Here is a 19,592-nt window from a genome sequence, read left to right as displayed (position 1 = left end):
TTGTGAAGTTTCTCTCCAACTGTGACTGCTCAACTCTTTGTAGTTTTCTAGATCTGACAATTTTTGTTATTTTTTCAAAAAATTTTCAGAAAACTTTAATTTATTGTTTTTCTTCAAATTTTGAAGTTCCTAATGCCCTGTAGTTGGGGGCTGTCAGAGTACTCTCAGGGATTGCGAGAGATCTTGCCTCCAATTGTGGCTGCTCAACTCTTTTGTTTGTTTTCGACATTTGACGTTTTTTTTCTGGTTTTTTCAAACTTGAAATTCCCAACGCTGTGGTTGGATATTGTAAGAGCTCTCTCAGGAGTTTCAAATCTTGCGTCCAAATGCGACAGCTCAATTAGTTTTAGATTCCGAGATGTGATGTTTCTTAATTTTTCAAAGATTTTAAAGTTTTTCAAAGAACTTAGATTTAAAAAAAAACGATGGTTTTTAAAATTTTGAATTGAAAAAACTTGAATAGAATTTTTTTTTCAAAATTTGGAATTACCAACCTTGTATTTCGGTTCTGCCAGAGTACACTCAAAGGATGCTATTTTTTCCAGTATTTACAGTTTTTTATGAGTTGTTAAAAATTCGAAGCACCGGAGGTGCGTTACTCGCTTGTATTAATTTAAAGTAGGGGTTATATTTTCCTAGGGTGATTTAATCCTTTTGCGTAATTCATCCTGGGCCTCTTACCTGGAGGTTGTTTTCTGCCTACGAGTGGTAAATGAAGCCTATCATCGGGTTTTTGAAGTAAATTTGATCAATATCTATTAAAGTTCCTACAGAATTTTTCCTTAAAAATAATTTAGTTAAACGTGATTTATTGGCTCTTTTTAATCAACTTAAAAAAATGACCAAATTGTTTTGTTTAATTAGTCGTAATTGATCGCCGATGATTTTTAAATTGGCAGTGAGTTGGTTGATTTGTTTTTTCAGACTTTCTTTTTTAGACTTCATTTAACTATTTATACAGGCCGGCTAGCGCGTAGTGTTATATTACGAATCGATTTTTTTCTAAATTATTTCGCAAATAAAAGTGTTTGTGAATTCAAAAACACATGGTGCAGTTGTGAGGATTTGAGTCTATATTTTTAGTTGGATGTTCATTTTCGGCTTATACAAAAATTTATTTTTCAAGGCCTACATATATACCTTTTCTTTAATTTCACCTTTTGCTTTATTAGAGATATTTTACGACGTTTTTTTTCGCTTGTCTATGCGAAGTTCAGCTTCGCCTCTGTGTTAGCCGCTCAAAGTCGTAAGATAATTATGCACAACCAATTGTACAGATTAACCCAATTGAACAGATTAGCGCAACTGAACGTATTTTCTCTCAACTTTCCCTCGGAGACTGTCCATTAAGCATAATAACGTCCCATTTTCACACTTGCGATTAGCAAGCGTTATCAAACCGGAATATAGACTTTTTCGGGTTAACAACTTGGTTAACAGAATCACTTGGTACCTTGGTTCATAATGAATTCGAATAACTAAGTGTCTTCGGCACACTTAGTCTGGATGTAACTAATACGCTTGGGAAAGCAAAGGTCCTGAATTCGAATCTGAGCAGGGCCTGTTTTTCAAACGGGAAATATTCAGTTTCAAAAAATTGTCGGATTATGATTTGTCTACTTTAGTTTTGTTGGCTTAGTTGCCACATCTTAGAATTTTTTGCTGAATGCAGTTCCACTTCAGTTGCTTTTTATGTTTTCATTTACTCCTGCAGTTTATAATTCTACTAAACTTGACTCTTTTATTTTTCGGCTAATTAATTGTCTGCTTATCTGTTGTCGGCTTAATTGTCACAACTTGGAATCGTTCTTTTTGCTGCGCTCATATTTCTTTGATGTTGTTTTTAATGTTTGATTTACTTCTACAATTTTTAGTTTTACTTACCTTGACTTCGTATTCCTTTCTTTGTTTTCTTTATTTTGCGGGAAAAAAAATCGTCGGCCCAAATTATTTTGGCCTAACTTTTATCGGCTTAATGACCTAATTTTGGGTCATTTCAAGGGAAATACAGTTTTAACATTACCCTTCGCCTTTCTCAAGTTGGTTTTTTGTTCACCAATCGGTTTGTTGAAGTTTCTTTTTTCGTTATGAAAAATTATTTCCAAATATATTGGAAAATTTTAAGTTCTCAGAATTTTCAACTGATTTTCAAAAAACGGGTATCAGTTGGAAGACCGCCTACTCCCAGGTGTGCCTGCATACTCCTATCTAGTCTCTTTTTACTTAACCCCTCTGTCTACAGCCTTCGAAAAAGTCTATGGGGAATGTTTGACCCATATCTTTTTTTTTCGCGAAAACTACCTCTCTTAAATCTGAGTTTTTCGTTTCATTGAAGAGAACGGTTTTGGAAAGCTCCCTGCACAAGCGGTTACGCCCAAATTTTCTTTACACTTATTTTTATGGCCCTCGGAATAGTCAAGTTTTTGATTTTTGACCGTTTTGTGAAACCTTCTGGCTTTTCTCGAAAACTAGCCTTCAAATCTGATATTGTGGGCTCAATGGAATTATTGGGTACTGGGAAGCTCCCGTAATTTAGCGGTATCCTACAAAATTTTTTACTAAAAAAGTTATCGCTCTCGGAGAAGTCAATTTTTGATTTATGTCCGTTTAATAAACTTTTGAATATTCTCGAAAACTACCCTGACATATCTTAGATATCGGGTTCAATTCAAAGAACGGGTTGTGGTAAGCTCCCTTGCTTATTCCAATTCGCCCGATTTTTTCTGACACCAAAAGTTATGGACCCGGGACAAGTAAGTCAAATTTTTGATTTTTGACAATTTTTTTGTTTGAGTTTGTGACTTCTCGAGAGCTACGCTCCCAAGTCTGAGGTATTGGGTTCAAAAGAAAAAACAGGTTGCGTGAATGCCTGCTTTGTAAGCAGTTATGCCCTATTTGTTGACCTTTTGATAAACGTTGATTCTCGGAAGTCAAATTTTTGATTTGTTGACCTTTTTTGGACTTTTCTCGCTAACTATCCTGCCAAATCCGATATCATTGGTTTAATCGAAACAACAAGTTGTTGAAAGCCTAATTTCATAATTGGTTTTGCTTAGTTTGTATTGAAAAAATTATACAAAAATTATGGCCAACAAAGAAGTCAATGTTTTACAGCTTTGAGTTTTTTGGAAAGTTGACTTTCCATTTTGGAAACTTGACTTTCTTGACTTTGCGCAAAAAATACTGTGCCAATTCTCTGGCTGTGTTCAATCGAGAAACCCGGTTTTGGGAGTGTCCTCTGCTTTAGCGGCCATAACCTGCTTTTTTTGCAAAGAAAAAATTAATGGTTTTTGAACAGTCTTGAACGTTTTTAGAAGTTTTGATCGTTTTTCATCCGAGATGACAAGTTCAATTGAAAGAACCGGTTGCGATGATTGTTCCAGGAGAAGCGGAGACTTAATGTTTTGTAAAATATAGATTATCTATTTGGGTAAACTGATTATCTCAATTTTTTTACTCCTACTTATTTTAGCAGAGAAACAACTGAGGTTTGGGGCAAAGTCTAACTTTTGAAATCACATTTTTGGTTCACCGTCAGTATATCAATTTCGTTTAATATCAATTTTGGTTCACCTAGTTTTTTCAACGTTAATTTTTTTTTCTTCGACCTACTTTTTTTTCTAATGTTGTAATGTATCGCAAGTGGAGCAAAGCTCCGCATCGACTATGTGTGTATATTTTTTCAAGTGTTCCATTACAAATAATTTTTTGAAGCTTTTGTGCGGGAATCAATGTTCGGCTTAAGCCATTAGAGGTCGGGGATGTGATTGATTATAATTTCTGTGTTAGGAACTCAAAAGTTTTTGTTCCTAATTTTTTCCAAATTTTTGACCTATTACGTATAAAAACTACAAAAAATTATACGTGGCATCATACAAAACGCTATATGTACTGAATGAGACGTCACCACGTCCATCTTTTAAGTTACGGCTATCCTGATGAAATCTAACAGTCACTTTTTAATATTATAGCATAATTTTCTTGTTTTAAAATTGTGCTATAAAACTTAATTGGATGCTCTGTGATATTCAAAAAATCTAATCTGACTGCAAGCATTTTAAAAATTCCGTCTACATTAAGGGAAGAGTGAACTTTTCGAAAATTCGGAATTAAGTTTTTTAAAGTAGTTTGAAAAAAAAGGCTTTCAAAGATTTAAATTAAGTTCACATGTCTATGCATTGAGAGACTTAATGTTAAGTTCATTCAACTTGGAATACTCGGATATTTTTTACTCTTTTTCAATTGAACATTTTTCATTGTTTGAACAAATGCTCTTTTTATTTACTTTTTTGCTATTCAAGGAGTTTGTTTAAACAGACTAAACTTACGAACAAAATGCTCGCTTGTAAATGAAGATACAATAGTTTTTTTTCTCGCATCATTGCTGCTGTTGACTCAGTAACACTCAATGTTGGTAACACTCTTTTTGTTTTGGCCACTGTTGAATCAGTAACTTATCGTATTTTCAGATTTTATGATAAGCATAACGAAGTTGTGAACTTCGTCCGCCTGTCTAAAACACGCCATGTCTACTTAATTTTTGGTCACCGTTCTGCAAACACATCATAGTTCTTAAAACTTGTGCAATTAATGATCCGAGATCGAACGAAAGAGGATGGCAGATAGTCAAAATGGTAAACGTGAGTCATCGTTTTTAATATCACTATATTTCATTGTCAGAATAAATTCTCCGATAATTTCTCGAAATTAATCCTTCCGAAAAATTTAATTATTTTCATTCATTTTCTAGGAATTTTTGTCCGGTGTTCAAGATCTTAATGAAATCTAATTGAAATCTGTACAAGTGTGATGTTTGAGTGCCTAGAAAAAGCTAGCATGAAAGATTGGTCCTTTCGTTTCTATGAAAATCTATGAAAATTTTTTTAAAAAAACAATCCCAAAACCAAATTCCGGAGCGTTAAGTTTTCTCCAAGGGCCATCTATGTTTTAGGGACCCAATTTTTTTTTACTTGCTTCAACATCCGAATAGTCAGACATGGTTTAGAAAATTCAGAACGACGTTAAGGAGGTTGACACTCAAATTTTGCACCAAAATTAGTTAAATGCACAATGTATTTTCGGAAGCAACACAATCGTTTTTTTAAGTTTGAGGAAATTTGTCCAACCTGGGAAACAAATCAGAATTCATTTTTCGATGCCAATAATGGATGAAATCAGGCAGTTTAAAGGGCATCGATTGGTTGTGAATTTCCGAGAATTTGGTCTTTCGAGGATGATAAAAGTCTCCAAGTCTTGTTTTAAGCTGGGGTCTCAGGAAACTATCTGTTTAAACTCGAATTATTTGGGTTGTGTCAGATAATGGACTGATGCCACAGTGCAGTGATGAGGGGGTGGAGGTGGCAGAGGAAGCCCTGGACACGATTAGTCACTCCAAAGAGAGGGGTGTGTGGGGTACAAAGGCAGAGTTCATATTGTCCTGTGTCGGATTCGCAGTCGGACTTGGTAATCAATTCAGACATTTTTGAACTTTTCAGATTAAGTGGTGTAAATTTTAATTAGATCGAACGAGTGAGTATCAGCTTAAAAAAGTAATATTAAAATGAAAACCGGAAAAAGAGAAAATTGAAAACTGAATACCGATTCGAAAGTATCGTCGTTCTTTTTATTCAAGCAAACTGGATTTCTCTAAATCGGTAAGTTTCAGTTTTAGTAACTCAGGATCAAATGATTGCAGGTCATTTAGAGAGCACATTAGAAGTACTGTAATGACCTAAGTGAGTTGCATGCAAACCCGTTGATATGCTAAAGAACATTTCGAAACGAACTACCATAAATCTATTATGACATGAATGTCCGACAATTACGTAATACCGGATTACGTCTCCTTGTTGAACTTAAATAATGTTTGTTTCTGAACTAATGGTTGCTAATGTTACGTAATTAGTTTCTTCGCTTCTAGGAAACGTAGTTCGCTTCCCATACGTCTGCTATGAGTCGGGAGGCGGCGCCTTCCTCATTCCCTTCTGTGTGTTCCTCGTCATCGCAGGGATCCCAATGTTCTTCCTAGAACTGGCAGTCGGTCAGTTTTCCAGCTCCGGGCCAATTACAGTGTGGCGATGCGCACCTCTAGTTAGTGGGCTGGGCTACTGTGTATGCTGTATTTGCTTCCTGTTGACGTTCTACTATTCAGTGATAGTTGCATGGTGCATGTACTACCTCTTCAATAGCTTCAGTTCCCCCCTCCCCTGGTCTCAGTGTAACGACGACCCTAGGTGCATCGGGGTCCCCTGTGGATCAAATGCAACGGATAATTCCTCAGTCGACTGTAAAGAAGCGCAGATGTCGCCAGCGGCTCTGTTCTATTTCAAAAATCTACTGGGCATCACTACATGTAAGTTCATTTTCATCTTAACACTTTGGAAGCAAAGTGTATTATTATGAGTTTTCCCTTTTTTCCAACATAAGTCGCAAATAAAAGTGCTATTTTTGGTAGACGATTGAATCGTTAGGCTCCGGTAGCAGTATAATATCATATGTGCTTTGACATTTGATTAGTAAAAAGTTAACACCGCTGATGCATTTTTAATTCATCAAATGAACCAGAACAAGTGATTTGTTTCAAACAACATAACAATACGGAAAACTCGATTTCAGAAATTTTCCAACTCAATTTATCTTTTTTTTTCTGTACAAGCAGTTTTATTAATAAATCTCTTAATTTAATCTGCCAAAAATACTAATTTAGGTCCATATGAATGACATGAAATTTTTTATCTACCTTAACGTGATCCATATAGGACATTTACACAAGCCCACCACTTTCGTCATCAGCGAAACTAAAAGTGCAGGTTCAAAATAAACATAAGAAATTGTCACGGAACGAAGTGAAGACACTTGTTTCGGTTTAAATGTTTGTTTGTTTTTTGAATTGCTCACAACTTAATTGGTTTTTTCGCTCAAATTTCATTTTTGTTTCTTTTTCAATTCAAGCTCATTTGCTAATTGAATTGCAAATTACGCTCTGCGATAACGAAACTCCAAATGAACTCTCAAATGTGACTACTTTTATCGAAAAGTGTGCACGATAAATGTTATTGGAGCTCAAAGAGCCTCAAGATGATGTTTTTCTACAAAATACGAAAATTAAAAAAGAGAAAAAATAGCGTTTTTTTGGTTCCTGGAAATTGTTGACACTTTTCCAACTGCCAGCTTGTTGGCCATGTTTTTGCTTTAAAAATTCGGTGTCAGCTATAGACTCAGGAACTGAAAATTGAATGAGTCAGTTTTAAAACTGAGCTGCTACCATGAATAATTTCAGTGGAACGATAATTTAATCGGATCGATTTTGTTCTCTTTAGCGATCGAAGAGGTAGGCGAGTTCCAGTACCACATTGCAATCTGTCTCTTTCTCACCTGGCTTCTCATCTTCCTCGCCCTAATCAAGGGCATCCACAGTCTGGGCAAAGTGGCTTATGTCACATCAGTGCTGCCCTACATCCTTCTCACAGCCCTTCTCGTATTCTCAATAACCTTACCCGGTAAGACATAACTTCAATATTTGAGGAGTGAACAATTTTTACATAATTTGCATAATTTATCTCAGAAAAAAACCCATTTTGTAAAAACAGCAAAAAGACCCTATAGAATGGTGTCTTCAGCAGCAAAGAATTGAACTTACAGTTTGTTTTCTGACTACCAAAAGAATTTATTTAGATAAAGTGATGGATCAAAAAGAAATATTTTTTCCTTCAAACAAATATTATACATAGTTTTTCCTCGTGAAACAGTTTTTTCTTGTTTATAGTTATGTTCTTTGAAAATTTTTTTTTCGTATTTTAGGTAGTGGAAACGGAATAATTTACTACATCAAACCCGACTTCGCTAAACTAGCCGACCCTGTGGTGTGGAAAAGCGCGGCGTCCCAGATTTTCTTTTCTTTCGGGATCGGCTGGGGATGTTTGATTGCGTTTTCCAGTTACGGCAAGTTCGACAACAACTGTCTCAGAGACGCAGTGCTTGTCAGTATTCTGGACTGCGCTACCAGTATATTCGCTGGTTTTGTCATCTTCGCAATCATTGGATTCATGGCACATGAACAGGTATTTAAGACTTTGGTTAATTGGCTCTTTTCCAGTTTCCCATCCCCCTTTGATATTTTCTGAAATTCAATAATGAAAGTCTTTTTAAAATGTCTTTTTATGTAATAAACTGCGTGTAACACTTGTATATTATATTTTCTCGTGGCGAGTTGCGTGTTCTTATTGAGGATTTTGACTGGAATACGTAATGAAGGAACTCCTGACTGTAACCTCGGTTACTATGATACTTTTGACCTTCTGATTACCTCAATAAACGCGTTAAAAGGTGGCAGCGTGAACAGGCGAACAAATTTGTACAGCATTTTTGACATTTTTTTAATATATGAAGTTAGTGTTCACTTTGTGCGATTGTCATGACAATTGACACGCAGACTGATTAGGCCATGACAAACATATTTGGTCTTCATAATTAACCTCAATAAAAACAACTCGTTAGACCATAAAGTTCATGTTTTGAGTGAGGTGGGGGGGAGGAAAAAGTGTCCAATTTTTGAACAGTTGTATTTTGTAATTTTTCGAGGGGGTGGGAAACTGGAAAAGAGTCGGTTAATTTTAAGAAATGGTTAATTTTAATTTTAAGTCTTAATTGTTTCTTTAGTTCAAGAGTCAAATTTTATTTTATTTATCAAGGGCCAACGAATCAGGACAATATTTTACGATTTTACCGCCTTTTCTTGTAATTTTTGAGACAATCCGTACCATAAAACAGGCAAGTGTTTTGTTTTTTGATTTGTGCATAGCACAGCACCCGAAATGCATACTTTATTGATATAATCTTTCAGTCAGGGGCAGATCTAGGATTTTCTCGAGGGGGGGGGGGGCAGATTTTCAAAAGACTTTTTTTTTTAGCTCGCTTTTTTTAGCTCGATTTTCTGAGCTCTCCCAAAGCAATAAAAAGGACCATGTTTCGGCCAAATTTTGTGCGCCGCAGGCAAAATTTTGAAAAAACAGGCCTTAAAAGGCGGTTTTTGCACTTGTTGGAAAATTTTGACCAAAAAAATGCGTTTTTTCGGCGCGCGCTTCCCCCAAAAATTTTATGTATTGGTGCCGAAGGCGAGCTTAAAATTTTTAGGCCCCGTCACCAAAATGGATATAGTACCCATAGTACAAAGGATGAACCCTTTGGGTCGGCAAGGGGTCGAATCCTTGAGGGGGGCGTCCGTCCCCCCCTTTCTGTAAATCCGCCCCTGCAAATTTTTAATGAAAACTTGAATTTCCTAGCAAAAAGTAAATTGAAATTGCTGATTTTAATCCCGGTTGCTGGTCCTGAAAATGAGACCCGAGCCTGTTCCGGCAAGTAAAAAGCCCGGGCCCGGTTACAACTCTGGTGATTACGTCTCCGCCTTTGAATCGAAAGGTCATTTGTTCGAGGCCCACAGTGATCTGTGCTAGTTGCTTGAGGGCCAAGAAACTTTACCGAGCCCAAAACAGTAACCAAAAGCAAAACGCATGTAATTCGCATCTAGGGGTAGAGAAGTGGTTCTGCAAGCAGCTGAACAGCTCTCGTATTGGTCCTTTCCCCCGTAGATAACTCGCCGTAACGTTGTTTAACCCTAGAAATGTTGACGATTGTCTTTATGATCACACTTGGATGTAATGCTCAGAGAATAATTAATTTTTAAAAATTTTAGTTTCGAGTCTTCTTATGCAGATTCTTAGAGGCTTCTCGTGATTCTCCTTGACAAGCTGAAAAGCTCAAACTTCGGGCCTTAACGTGAAGAAAAAAGGCATTTAGATTAATCGATTTAATTCCAAATGATGTTTCAGGGAACAACTGTGGGTAGGGCAATTGAGAATAGCCCTGGACTCGCTTTCGTCACCTACCCGACCATCGTGAACGAAATCAAGTTCCCCCAAGTGTGGGCAGTACTTTTTTTCGTCATGCTTATAGTCCTCGGAGCCGACACTCTTTTCGCACTCGTCGAAGGAGTGGTGACTGCAATTTGCGACAGATTCCCTCATAAATTGAGAACCAGAAAGATGTATGTTACCCTAGCCTATTGTTTGTCCAGTCTATTCTGTGGCATTTTTCTCTGCTTCGGAAACGGACTATACGTTTACACTCTGTTCGACAGCTTTGTGGCAAGTATCAACCTCCTAATCATTGGAATTCTGGAGTTAATTATAATCAGTTGGGTTTACGGCGCTGATCGATTCATAGATGACATAAGCTTCATGCTGCAGTATGATGTAAACAGGTTCTGGAAATACGTCTGGCAATTCGTTTCTCCTCTATCTCTTCTCATAGTTTTAGTCCTGAGTTTAATAAACTACTCTCAAGCGACAGTTCAAACTCTATACGGGACCTACACGTACCCCTTATATTGCGAGTGTATAGGTTGGGCCATGGTTATTCTGCCCTTCTTCTTTATACCCTGCGTTGCGATTTCAAAAGTGTCAGCAATTGAAGAAGGAACACTTAGGGAAAAAGTGGAAAAGTTACTCAAGCCGGATCTAAGCTGGGGTCCGAGGAATATCGATGACTGGGTGCGAGATCGAGAGAGGAGACCGGAATTATATGAAAAGAACGACAAGTACACAGATTGTATCGAAACGAGTGCTTAATATTTATCTTATCATAATAAGAGTGTCATCTTTGATCTTGACTTTTATTTTCTATCTAGATTCTTATCGGACTGGCATCCATTATCAGTTGTCTGTGAATAAAGGCAAGTGAGTTTGAAGTATCTCTGTTCAGTGAGCCAATCAATTTTAAAGTCAAGGTTATTTGGTGATATATTACTTCAATATATATTTTTGATTGGGGCTTCTTATGCATTTTTATTTTTCGTTTGATTATTTTTTTTGCGATTTTTTGCTATTTCAGTTGTTAATTGTATAGGTTCGATTCCTACTTAAGGGTTATGAAATAATGCTTTATGTTGAGAGAGATTCCAAATTATCTTCAATTGCCTTATATATGAATTAATTATTGGAGGACATGAATTGAAATGGCTGATAAGAATTGGAAAACATTGCTTCAACATTTCGTTTTCTAAAACTAGTTAGAAATCTTAGGGATCTCTTCCTATGTCGGTCTGCGTAGTTCACTAGTTAGTATTAGGAATGAAGTTAGACCAAGGTCATGGGAAAAAAAGGAGAAAAATGAAATAACAAATGATTAGTTTTCTGTGGGAGGGAAAATGAAAAATTAGGTTGGATCAAGGGTTGTTCAGAATTAGATGGTGAGGGAATAATTGTTTATAGTAAGTAATCAAAGGCAGATATGTCGGGCGCACTTCCGTGACATTTAGAAGTGAAATATGTTTCTTCTCATTGTCCTGAAGACGTTTACAATATTAAAAGAAAAAATAACCTTTAAAGATGCTCAGTTGCAGTGGTCAAACAATGAGTTATATAGAGAGTGTTGCTAAAATTGATTGAAAGGAATATGAATAATAACAAGTTTTAATCTCTTTGACAAAAATGATTGATTGGAATCTGTAGTAAATGCCCACTCAATGTGAAACAGCTGTCCAATTGCTCCTGCAGATCAATCGATCTCAATACCACTGTCGCTGGATTGACCCTTTCCTTGTACCTGGACACCTTAGCTGGAAAAGCGAGAGAGCTCAGCTCCCCTTGAGACTGATTTAGTGTAACGGAGAACGCTGACCTCACTCAGCAGCGAAGCGTGACATTCAGTTCAACGAAGTCCAAATTCGAAACTATGTTCAAAAACCATGTTCAACACATGTTTTCCATATTTCAGTGGGCAAAGAACAATCAGCTATAGACGCGCCAAATCTAGCGAATATAAATTGTAATTCCCTCTGAAATTAAATGCCAGATTGAAAGAAGCTCAAATTATGAAGAAACAGACAAAAATAGTAGCGTCTCATTTGCCGTCGAAAAATAAATTCGTGCTCAAATGATGAAAAAATTTAGGAAAAAAAATACATCAGTTTTACAGCTCTAAAAGCGGCGTAATGTCAGGTAAAAAAATAATGGTGGTGAAGTAGCTACTCACTGTTTTGATAGCATTAATACGACGCGTCTTTGCTATTACTAATTATGTTCACGCAAGCTACTCTGGTGTTATAATACGAGCCGACCTCTTTTCCCAAAAATGGTCGCTCACTTTTGAGCTAAATTTAACGTACTCTGTAGTTTTAGTCCTAACTGACTCTAGCTGCACCAAATTGCGTTCCTTGCTGTCTAATATTCATTAAAAACGAGTGTGTGAAAAAGTTTACAAGCCTTCTACTAATAAATTGATTGTCTATCGGTAGGTGTCTTTTATGTCCTCAGCGGTCACCTGTTCTTTTTAAATTTGAGAGAGCTTGTGTCTTGTAATCGGGAATCTTGGAATAGAGTTTTCCCCATAACCAACCTTTTACAAATCTGAGAAATTGATGTTGCCTCTATTATTGAACCTTAAAAACGTTCAGCCTTCTTGGTCTAGAGGCAACGCGGTTGCATCTTCAGCTCTGGTGTTCGGGTAGTTGGCCGGACTTCGTTTTTTTTTTCAGTATCTGTGAATTGTTTCTTGGAAAAATAGAATTGTCGGATTTTTGTTTGTCTGCTCATGTTTTGTCGGTTGCTAAAATGCTCATGTATTAACGGCTAAAATGCCAAATTACGGATTTTTTTGCTATGTAAGCAATTCTCATTGCAGTTGCAAACGTTGTTGATTTATTCCGGCAATTTGTAAATTTACAAAATCTGACAGTATATTTTCTTTTTTTTTAAATTTTTTTTCAGTAGTTTCTTATTTTGGATTAGAATATTTTTTCTGTTTTTTTTTTGGATTAGTCGACTTATTTTGTGTCGTTTTAATAGCACAAAGCGTTTATAATTTAACAATTGTTTCAGGTCAGCTGAGGTGACGGTATATTTTACTTTTTGATTTTTTTTTCACTTCATTTTCATGCAGCCATACTATTTTCTTTCTGTTTTTTTTTGGATTAGAATAGTTTTTCTTTCTGTTTTTTTTTTGGGATTAGTCGACTTATGTTGTGTCGTATTAATATCACAAAGCGTTTGATAATTTTACAATTGTTTCAGGTCAGTTGAGGTGTAAAACCTCAAAGCTTTAAAACTTAATCGCTATAATCTATCTATTATATATTTAAATTCGGGCTTCACTATCTCGCCATGTTTAAGCTTTTTCAACGTATTATTTTTGCATGTTTAACAAAGAATTTTTGCATGCTTAAGCTATATCGTATATTGCAATGGTTAAGATTTTTTTTCGATTTTCCAGTTTAAATTCAAGGTTTATTTCAAGTTTGAAATTAGCAATCCAATAGAAGGATGCTGTCAGGGTTTTTCAAGTTTTTGCGATTCTGGTCTCCATATATGAATAACCCAGTCCTTTAAGTTTCCGAGATACGACAATTTTCTAAATTTTTCAAAAATTTCTAGAAAATTTAATATTTAAAAATTTCTCAATTTTAGAAATCATCACCCTGTACTGTCAGGGTACTCTCAGGGGTTGCAAATTTTGCCTCTGAATACGACTGCTCGAATCCTGGTAGTGTTCTAGAATTGGCGTTTTTTAAGGATTTTTAAAAAAATTTCAGAGAACTTGGATATAAAAATTTCGCAAAATTTGAAGTTCACATCTCTATACTGAGGTTCTTTCGGGTTGCTCTCAGGATTTGCAAAATTGGCCTCGAAATATGACTGCTCCGAACCTTGTAGTGTTCCAGATATGACGTTTTTTGTGATTTGTTCAAAAAAGTTTCAGAAAACTTAATTTTTTTTTCTTAAATTTGAAGTTCCCAACTCTGTAGTGGGGGATGTCAGAGTATTCTCAGCTTTTCAGGGGTGCGAATCTTTCCTCCAATTATGAATGCTCAAATCTTGTTAGTTTTCCAGATATGACTTTTTTGTGATTTTTCGAAAATTTTTCCGAAAACTTAAATTAAAACTCTTATTTCAAAATTTGAACTTCCTAACCTGCAGTTGAAGGCTGTCAAATTAATCTCAGGGGCTGCGATTTTGGCCTCCAATTAAGAATGCTCAAATCTTTTTAGTTAACGAGATACGACAATTTTTGTAATTTTTTTCACAACCTTGTAGTGGTGTTAGCTGTCAGAGCACTGTCAAATCTTGGTAGTTTTCGAGATGTGACGGTTTAGCTGCTTTTCAAAAAGAATATATCTTTTTTAGAAAACTTAAGCTTGAAGTTTTTCAAAAATTGAAAATCCCATCGTTGTTATTGGGTACTGTAGGAGTAATCTCAGGAGTTGCGAATCTTGCGTTCAAATGCGACTGCCCAATTGCTTTTAGTGTCCGAGATGTGACATTTTTTAGTTAATTTTAAATTTTTTCAAAGACCTTATATAAAACATCACAAAGTTTTATGGTTTTTCAAAATTTGTATTAAAAAACTTTGAAAATTTTGCTAAATTTGTAGTAACGAACCCTCTAAAGGTGCTGTCAGAGTACATTCAAAGGATGCAGATCTTATTTCCAATATATGCGGTTTTTTGTGAGTTAATAAAAATTCGGAAGTGCCTTACACGCTAGTTTTTTTTATGATAATCGAATTTCTTATGGCATTGCTGATGGTTTCCGACTCAATGGGCTACATACGTATTGTCGGCTTAATGTCTACTCGGTTAATACTAGAAGCTTATAAAATGCTGCTGTTATCTGAAAATAAATTTTTCATTCTTTGAAAAAAAAAATCCAACCCTTTTTTGAAACTTGGATATTTCTGTCTCAATTTCTAATCGTTAGCGTGCACGTAAGTTGTATCGCAAGTGATGCGATGCTCCACTTTGCCTCTGTCGAGATTTTTGCTTAATCAGCTTGATTTTTATCGGCTGATAGTTTTGGTTGCCTATTGTTTCCTCAATAACAGGAAATAAGATTTTTTCAACGAGTGTGCCTAGATGAGAGCATCTAAAAATTTCAAATTTCAGACATAAGGCAGATGAAAATTTTTCCTTGAGAGCGAAGTGAGTTTAACTGTTTTGCTAGTTTGTTAAATGACGTTGCTTGAACTGCTTTTGCTTAAAGCTTGCAAAGAGCTTGAAAACTTTAAGTATCTTCTTTGAGCATTAAATAGTAAATACACTTGAGTCTTGCATATTGTGATGTTTATTCTTTTGTGACAACCCAGTGATGCGAATTTCAGCTTCTATTTTGTGTTGATGTTTTACGGCGCGGAAAATTGTAATTGAAAATGATATCTTTCGGAGTTCAGGAAAGTAGAAACGACTGATTAAGAAAAAGTATAAGTGTTCTTGGAAAACCATCGAGAAGTCTCTTGAATTCATACGTATTATAAACGATTCACAGTTTATGAATGAGTGATTAATCAATGGCTTCGGTCATCAGCGCGATGTTTTTTCGGTCAAAGTCCTGTTTTTGACTTTGACTTCTGCTCGCCCAAGTATCCAATTACAATGCACATTTGAACGAACTCATTGAGCTCAAGTTGAAAATGCCTTCTATTATAACAGTTAGAAGAAAATAGTAGGAAAAATAGTATTATTTCTAATTTCAGCAGTTTGTTTAGTCCTGTATGCTGGTAGCGGAAAGATATATTACCTGATAGTTTTTTGAAGAGAAGAAAAAACCGTCTGGTACACATTTCGAGTCCTTGTTTTTCTCTGGTGTGATTTTTTCTGAAGTAAAACGGTTCTAAATCAACGCGGCGGATCTAGGATTTTCTCGAGGGGGGCGGATTTTCAAAAAAGTTCGCAAATTTTGTCAACTTTTTTTTAAGTAGACCAATTTGATTTTCTGAACTCTACCAAATCACTATAAAGACCCTATTTTGACCAAATTTTCTGCACCGCAGGCGAATTTTTGAAAAAAGGTTTTTAGGCATTTTTTCAAAAATTTTGACCAAAAAATTTTAGGGTCCGTCAGCAAAAATGGATATCTCAAAATAGTATATAGGGGGACCCTTAGAGTTGGCAGGGGTCGAATCCCTCAAGGGGGAGCGTCCTCGAGCCCCCTCCCTAAATCCGCTGGTGAAATCAACCCTTATCGATCATCCGTGAACTAATTTCAGGTTGAACTTTTGTTTATTTAAATTTTGTTCAGTTCCAGACATGCTTTGTTTGCTTGAACGAATTTTGAATCACTGGACCTGACGTAGGGTTTAGGGTATTTGTCCTCTAACATTTTAACAAACTAAAGGTCACGAACTCATTGGCTGAGCCCTAAACTATAACGACGCTTATGAGATATTTACTTACCATTAAACAATTGAAATTCTAGAACTAAAATATCGACTCAGTTTACTTGCAATTGATTACACGCCGCTTATATCATATGGTATATTTTTGGTTCGAGATAAACCTTGAGAACGCCCGAAACCATTTGTCTGCTGACATCAGCGTAATTTGCACAACTCTCGTTTTATTTGACGGTAGAAGGTTGTTTTGAGTTAAGTATTTGTCCAACTCATGGTTGTGTCATTTCAGATTTGAAGTTATGAGAAGTCGTACGGCGTCTTTTCTAATTTTGCTTCTAAAGTTCAAATATTTAGTTACGAAGTTTTAGTTTTTAATTACAAGTATAATGACAAAAACAAAGTTTGATGCTCTAAACGCGGTGGACAATCTGCCGCCCCCAGGGACCCCGGATTACCATTTGTCGTTTTCTGGATGTGGGTTCCAGGGATTGTACCATATAGGAGTGGCATCTTGTATCCAAAGACATGCACCCTATCTGTTCAATGGAAAAGTTGCCGGTTGCTCAGCGGGAGGACTAATCGCCGCCTGTGCCGTATGCAATTGCAGGTTTGCAAAAATTTTGAGGGAAACGTCTATTTGCGTTCTCATATGTGGAAAAATTGTAGAAAAAACGGAAGCCAAGTTTTTGTTTAGTTTTTGCCTTATTAAGTCCTTGAACGCATACGTAAAATTTTTATACGGATGATTATTTCATCAAACTAAAATTTTGAGAATTTCATGCTCAATAATTTCATGCCAGTTGACGCTATCTGAAGTGTTTGAATTCAAAAAGACAACAAAGCTGTTCATCAAGTAGTTGAAGTGTTTTTTTTCTATTAGACAAATGATTTCAGACTAGAAGACGCCACGACGTGGTCATTGGACATGGTTCGCAAAGCCCGCGCCAGGACATTCGGACCCTTCCACCCGACATTTGATCTGATTGGACTGCTACGAAAGGGAGTGAGCGCGTTTCTCCCTGAAGATGCACATATAAAGTGCAGTGGGCGGTTGCACCTTTCTTTGACGACCCTTCCAGATCGGAAGAATAAAATTGTGAACCAGTTTAGTTCCAGAGAAGAACTGATTAATGCTCTTGTGTGTACATGTTGGATCCCACTATTTGCGGGGATAATTCCGCCAACGTTTGAAGGGCAAAGGTACATTGATGGAGGTTTCACGTGTAACTTGCCGGAGATCGATAATAATACCATAACTGTGGCGCCGTTCTGTGGCGCTGCGGATATTTGTCCGTCCGATGATGGTCATACATTCAATTATATCAATGTGACAAATCTGAGGATGGAGCTGACAGCTGAGAATGTTGTGAGGTTCGCGAGGATTTTCTACCCACCGAATACCAACGGCGTGTTGAATGATCTGTGCAAAAGAGGCTATAACGACGCGTTCAAATATCTTCAGACTCATAAACTATTTTCTTGCCAACAGTGTCTCAACTCAAGCATGACTTTGTTTAATTTGGCCAAGTTTCCAAGAAGGAAAACAACCGATCAGTTGAAGCGACAATTGGCCCCAAGTGCACAAAGCATTGCAGTAATGCCAATGGTTCCACGGAAAAGGACAAACTCACGCGAACAGATCTACGTCGGAAGAAGCCTTACCCGTTTGAAACGGAACTCCCTGAGTAAAGCCAGTCATCTCTCGTCAAGTTCGCAGCAGAACAACACGGACGACGAAGGGTTCTGCGAGAACTGTCCCGAATGTCGTCGCATCAAAGACGAAGAGAATGCCATCTTGCCTGAACAAATTGTGACCTTACTGCAAAACTTTACGATGAACGAGACATTATACAACCAGATTTGCGAATACAAAATAGTCCAGTTTATAGGACTCATAACACTTCCAGTTAGGCTCCCTCTTGAAGCAATTTACTGTACTAGTAAGAAACTCTACAATTGGCTCCCAGAAGTCTCAGACGACTTCAGTTGGTTCGTTTGCTCAATCAACTCAGCGGTGAAAGAATTAATGGCAAAAACGGGAACAAATTTGTGCTTTGCTCGTCTCCATTTAGAACTTGTGAACGTCGAAGATCCGCCTCCTAGTAATAGCAGACCTTTGAGCTATTGTTCTATGCACTCGAACCCTGCAAGTCGCAGATCTTCTGTTTCATTTGAAGCGTTGGAGCAATTCAGAGCTTTCGCTAGCCGGAATGAATCAGTTGCTTCGATGAATGACGGGGGAGACAATTCAGGGGAAACGCCACATGAAAATGAAAATCGCAGAATGTCTTTTGATTTGACATTTGGAGTGTCAAACATCACCTGTATGCCTTCAGGTTCGCCCAAGTTCGAAGCTATGGAAACTTACAAGACGATAAGTTACCCAAGTGAGTCGAACGACAAACCGAAAGTAGTCGTGGAACTCATGTCTCCAACAGGTTCCGAATGTAACTTGGCACAGGACGATGAAGACGATCTGGAGAACTCCGGATACAGTTCGGATGACGTCATATTTTTCGAAACGAATGTTCCAAAAAATGAACCAGAAGAGAAAACGGATCAACTGGACGACGATGAATCGACGGAGGATAGTTCGACGAGTTTTGACGTGGTTACCGAGGGATCTGTCTTTTCTGCTCTGAAAGCAACAGAAGTGCAAGTGGAAAATGAAATGCTTGGCAGTTGTGAGGAAAACTGAACTGAACTTCAAAAGTTTTTAAATAGCTTAGACGTAAGGCTAATTTACTATTTTGGACGAGGGTCCTTCATTAACTATTTATTTGTCATTAATATCAGTTATTTTTTTGACTTACCGAATCAAAGGCTACGTTTAAATTCTTATTGCATTATATTTGGTGCCATTTTTATTTGGTTTTAGGAGTAACTTGAAAAATTTGTCGTTCATTTAACTGATTTTATAATAGGAAATAGTCTATTTTTTAAATTTTGATTTCTCCTTTAGTTTTAGATTACGTGGAATTGTGCTGTCACGATTTTGGTTAATATTTGTGTTTACAAAACATTACAATAGAGAAGTGATTTCAAAGTTTCTATGAAATTATTAATGAATTAAATGGCTCCTTAGAGTTACGAAGAAAATTCATGATTCTCAATTTCTGTTTTGATTTTAATTTGAAAGTTACTTTCTGGTCAATAAATTTGCTATTTTTATATGCCTCTTTTGCTGTAGATTCATGAGATTGTAGGCTTAAAAACGTCAAATATTTTGCGATTAGCAAGCGTTGTCAAATCGGAATATATATATATATACTTTTTTCGTGTTAACAATTTGTTTAACAGAATCACTTGGTATCCTGGTTCATACTGAATTCAATCTTCTAAGCTTCTCCGGCACACTTAGTCTGGAGGTAATGATTACGCCTGGGACAGTAGCGGCTTCGAATCTGAGCAGGACCTGTTTTTTCGGCTTA

The 19,592-nt window shown here is 36.6% G+C and overlaps 2 protein-coding genes across 3 annotated transcripts; both read left to right on the top strand.

Moving 5' to 3' along the window:
• Nucleotides 1-4,386: 4,386 nt before the first annotated feature.
• Nucleotides 4,387-11,033, top strand: LOC134845122 (sodium- and chloride-dependent glycine transporter 2-like). 2 transcript variants are annotated; one of them, XM_063861983.1, is made up of 6 exons: nt 4,387-4,634; nt 5,317-5,463; nt 5,921-6,352; nt 7,320-7,499; nt 7,801-8,060; nt 9,828-11,033. In XM_063861983.1, exons 1-6 carry the CDS (start codon nt 4,616-4,618, stop codon nt 10,623-10,625), a joined length of 1,836 nt encoding a protein of 611 aa, XP_063718053.1. In that variant the 5' UTR covers nt 4,387-4,615; the 3' UTR covers nt 10,626-11,033. The 2 variants fall into 2 exon arrangements, with proteins under 2 accessions (XP_063718053.1, XP_063718052.1); XM_063861982.1 differs by having other exon boundaries at nt 4,389-4,640.
• A 5,335-nt stretch (nt 11,034-16,368) lies between these two features.
• Nucleotides 16,369-19,283, top strand: LOC134845121 (1-acylglycerol-3-phosphate O-acyltransferase Pnpla3-like). Its single transcript, XM_063861981.1, has 2 exons — nt 16,369-16,768; nt 17,056-19,283. Exons 1-2 carry the CDS (start codon nt 16,548-16,550, stop codon nt 18,857-18,859), a joined length of 2,025 nt encoding a protein of 674 aa, XP_063718051.1. The 5' UTR covers nt 16,369-16,547; the 3' UTR covers nt 18,860-19,283.
• The last annotated feature ends 309 nt before the right edge of the window (nt 19,284-19,592 follow it).

Source organism: Symsagittifera roscoffensis, chromosome 4 (genome assembly GCF_963678635.1).
Source record: "Symsagittifera roscoffensis chromosome 4, txSymRosc1.1, whole genome shotgun sequence".
NCBI classification, from domain to species: Eukaryota; Metazoa; Xenacoelomorpha; order Acoela; family Convolutidae; genus Symsagittifera; species Symsagittifera roscoffensis.
Note: the sequence above shows the minus strand (reverse complement) of the source record. Positions and strands in the feature narration are given on the sequence as shown.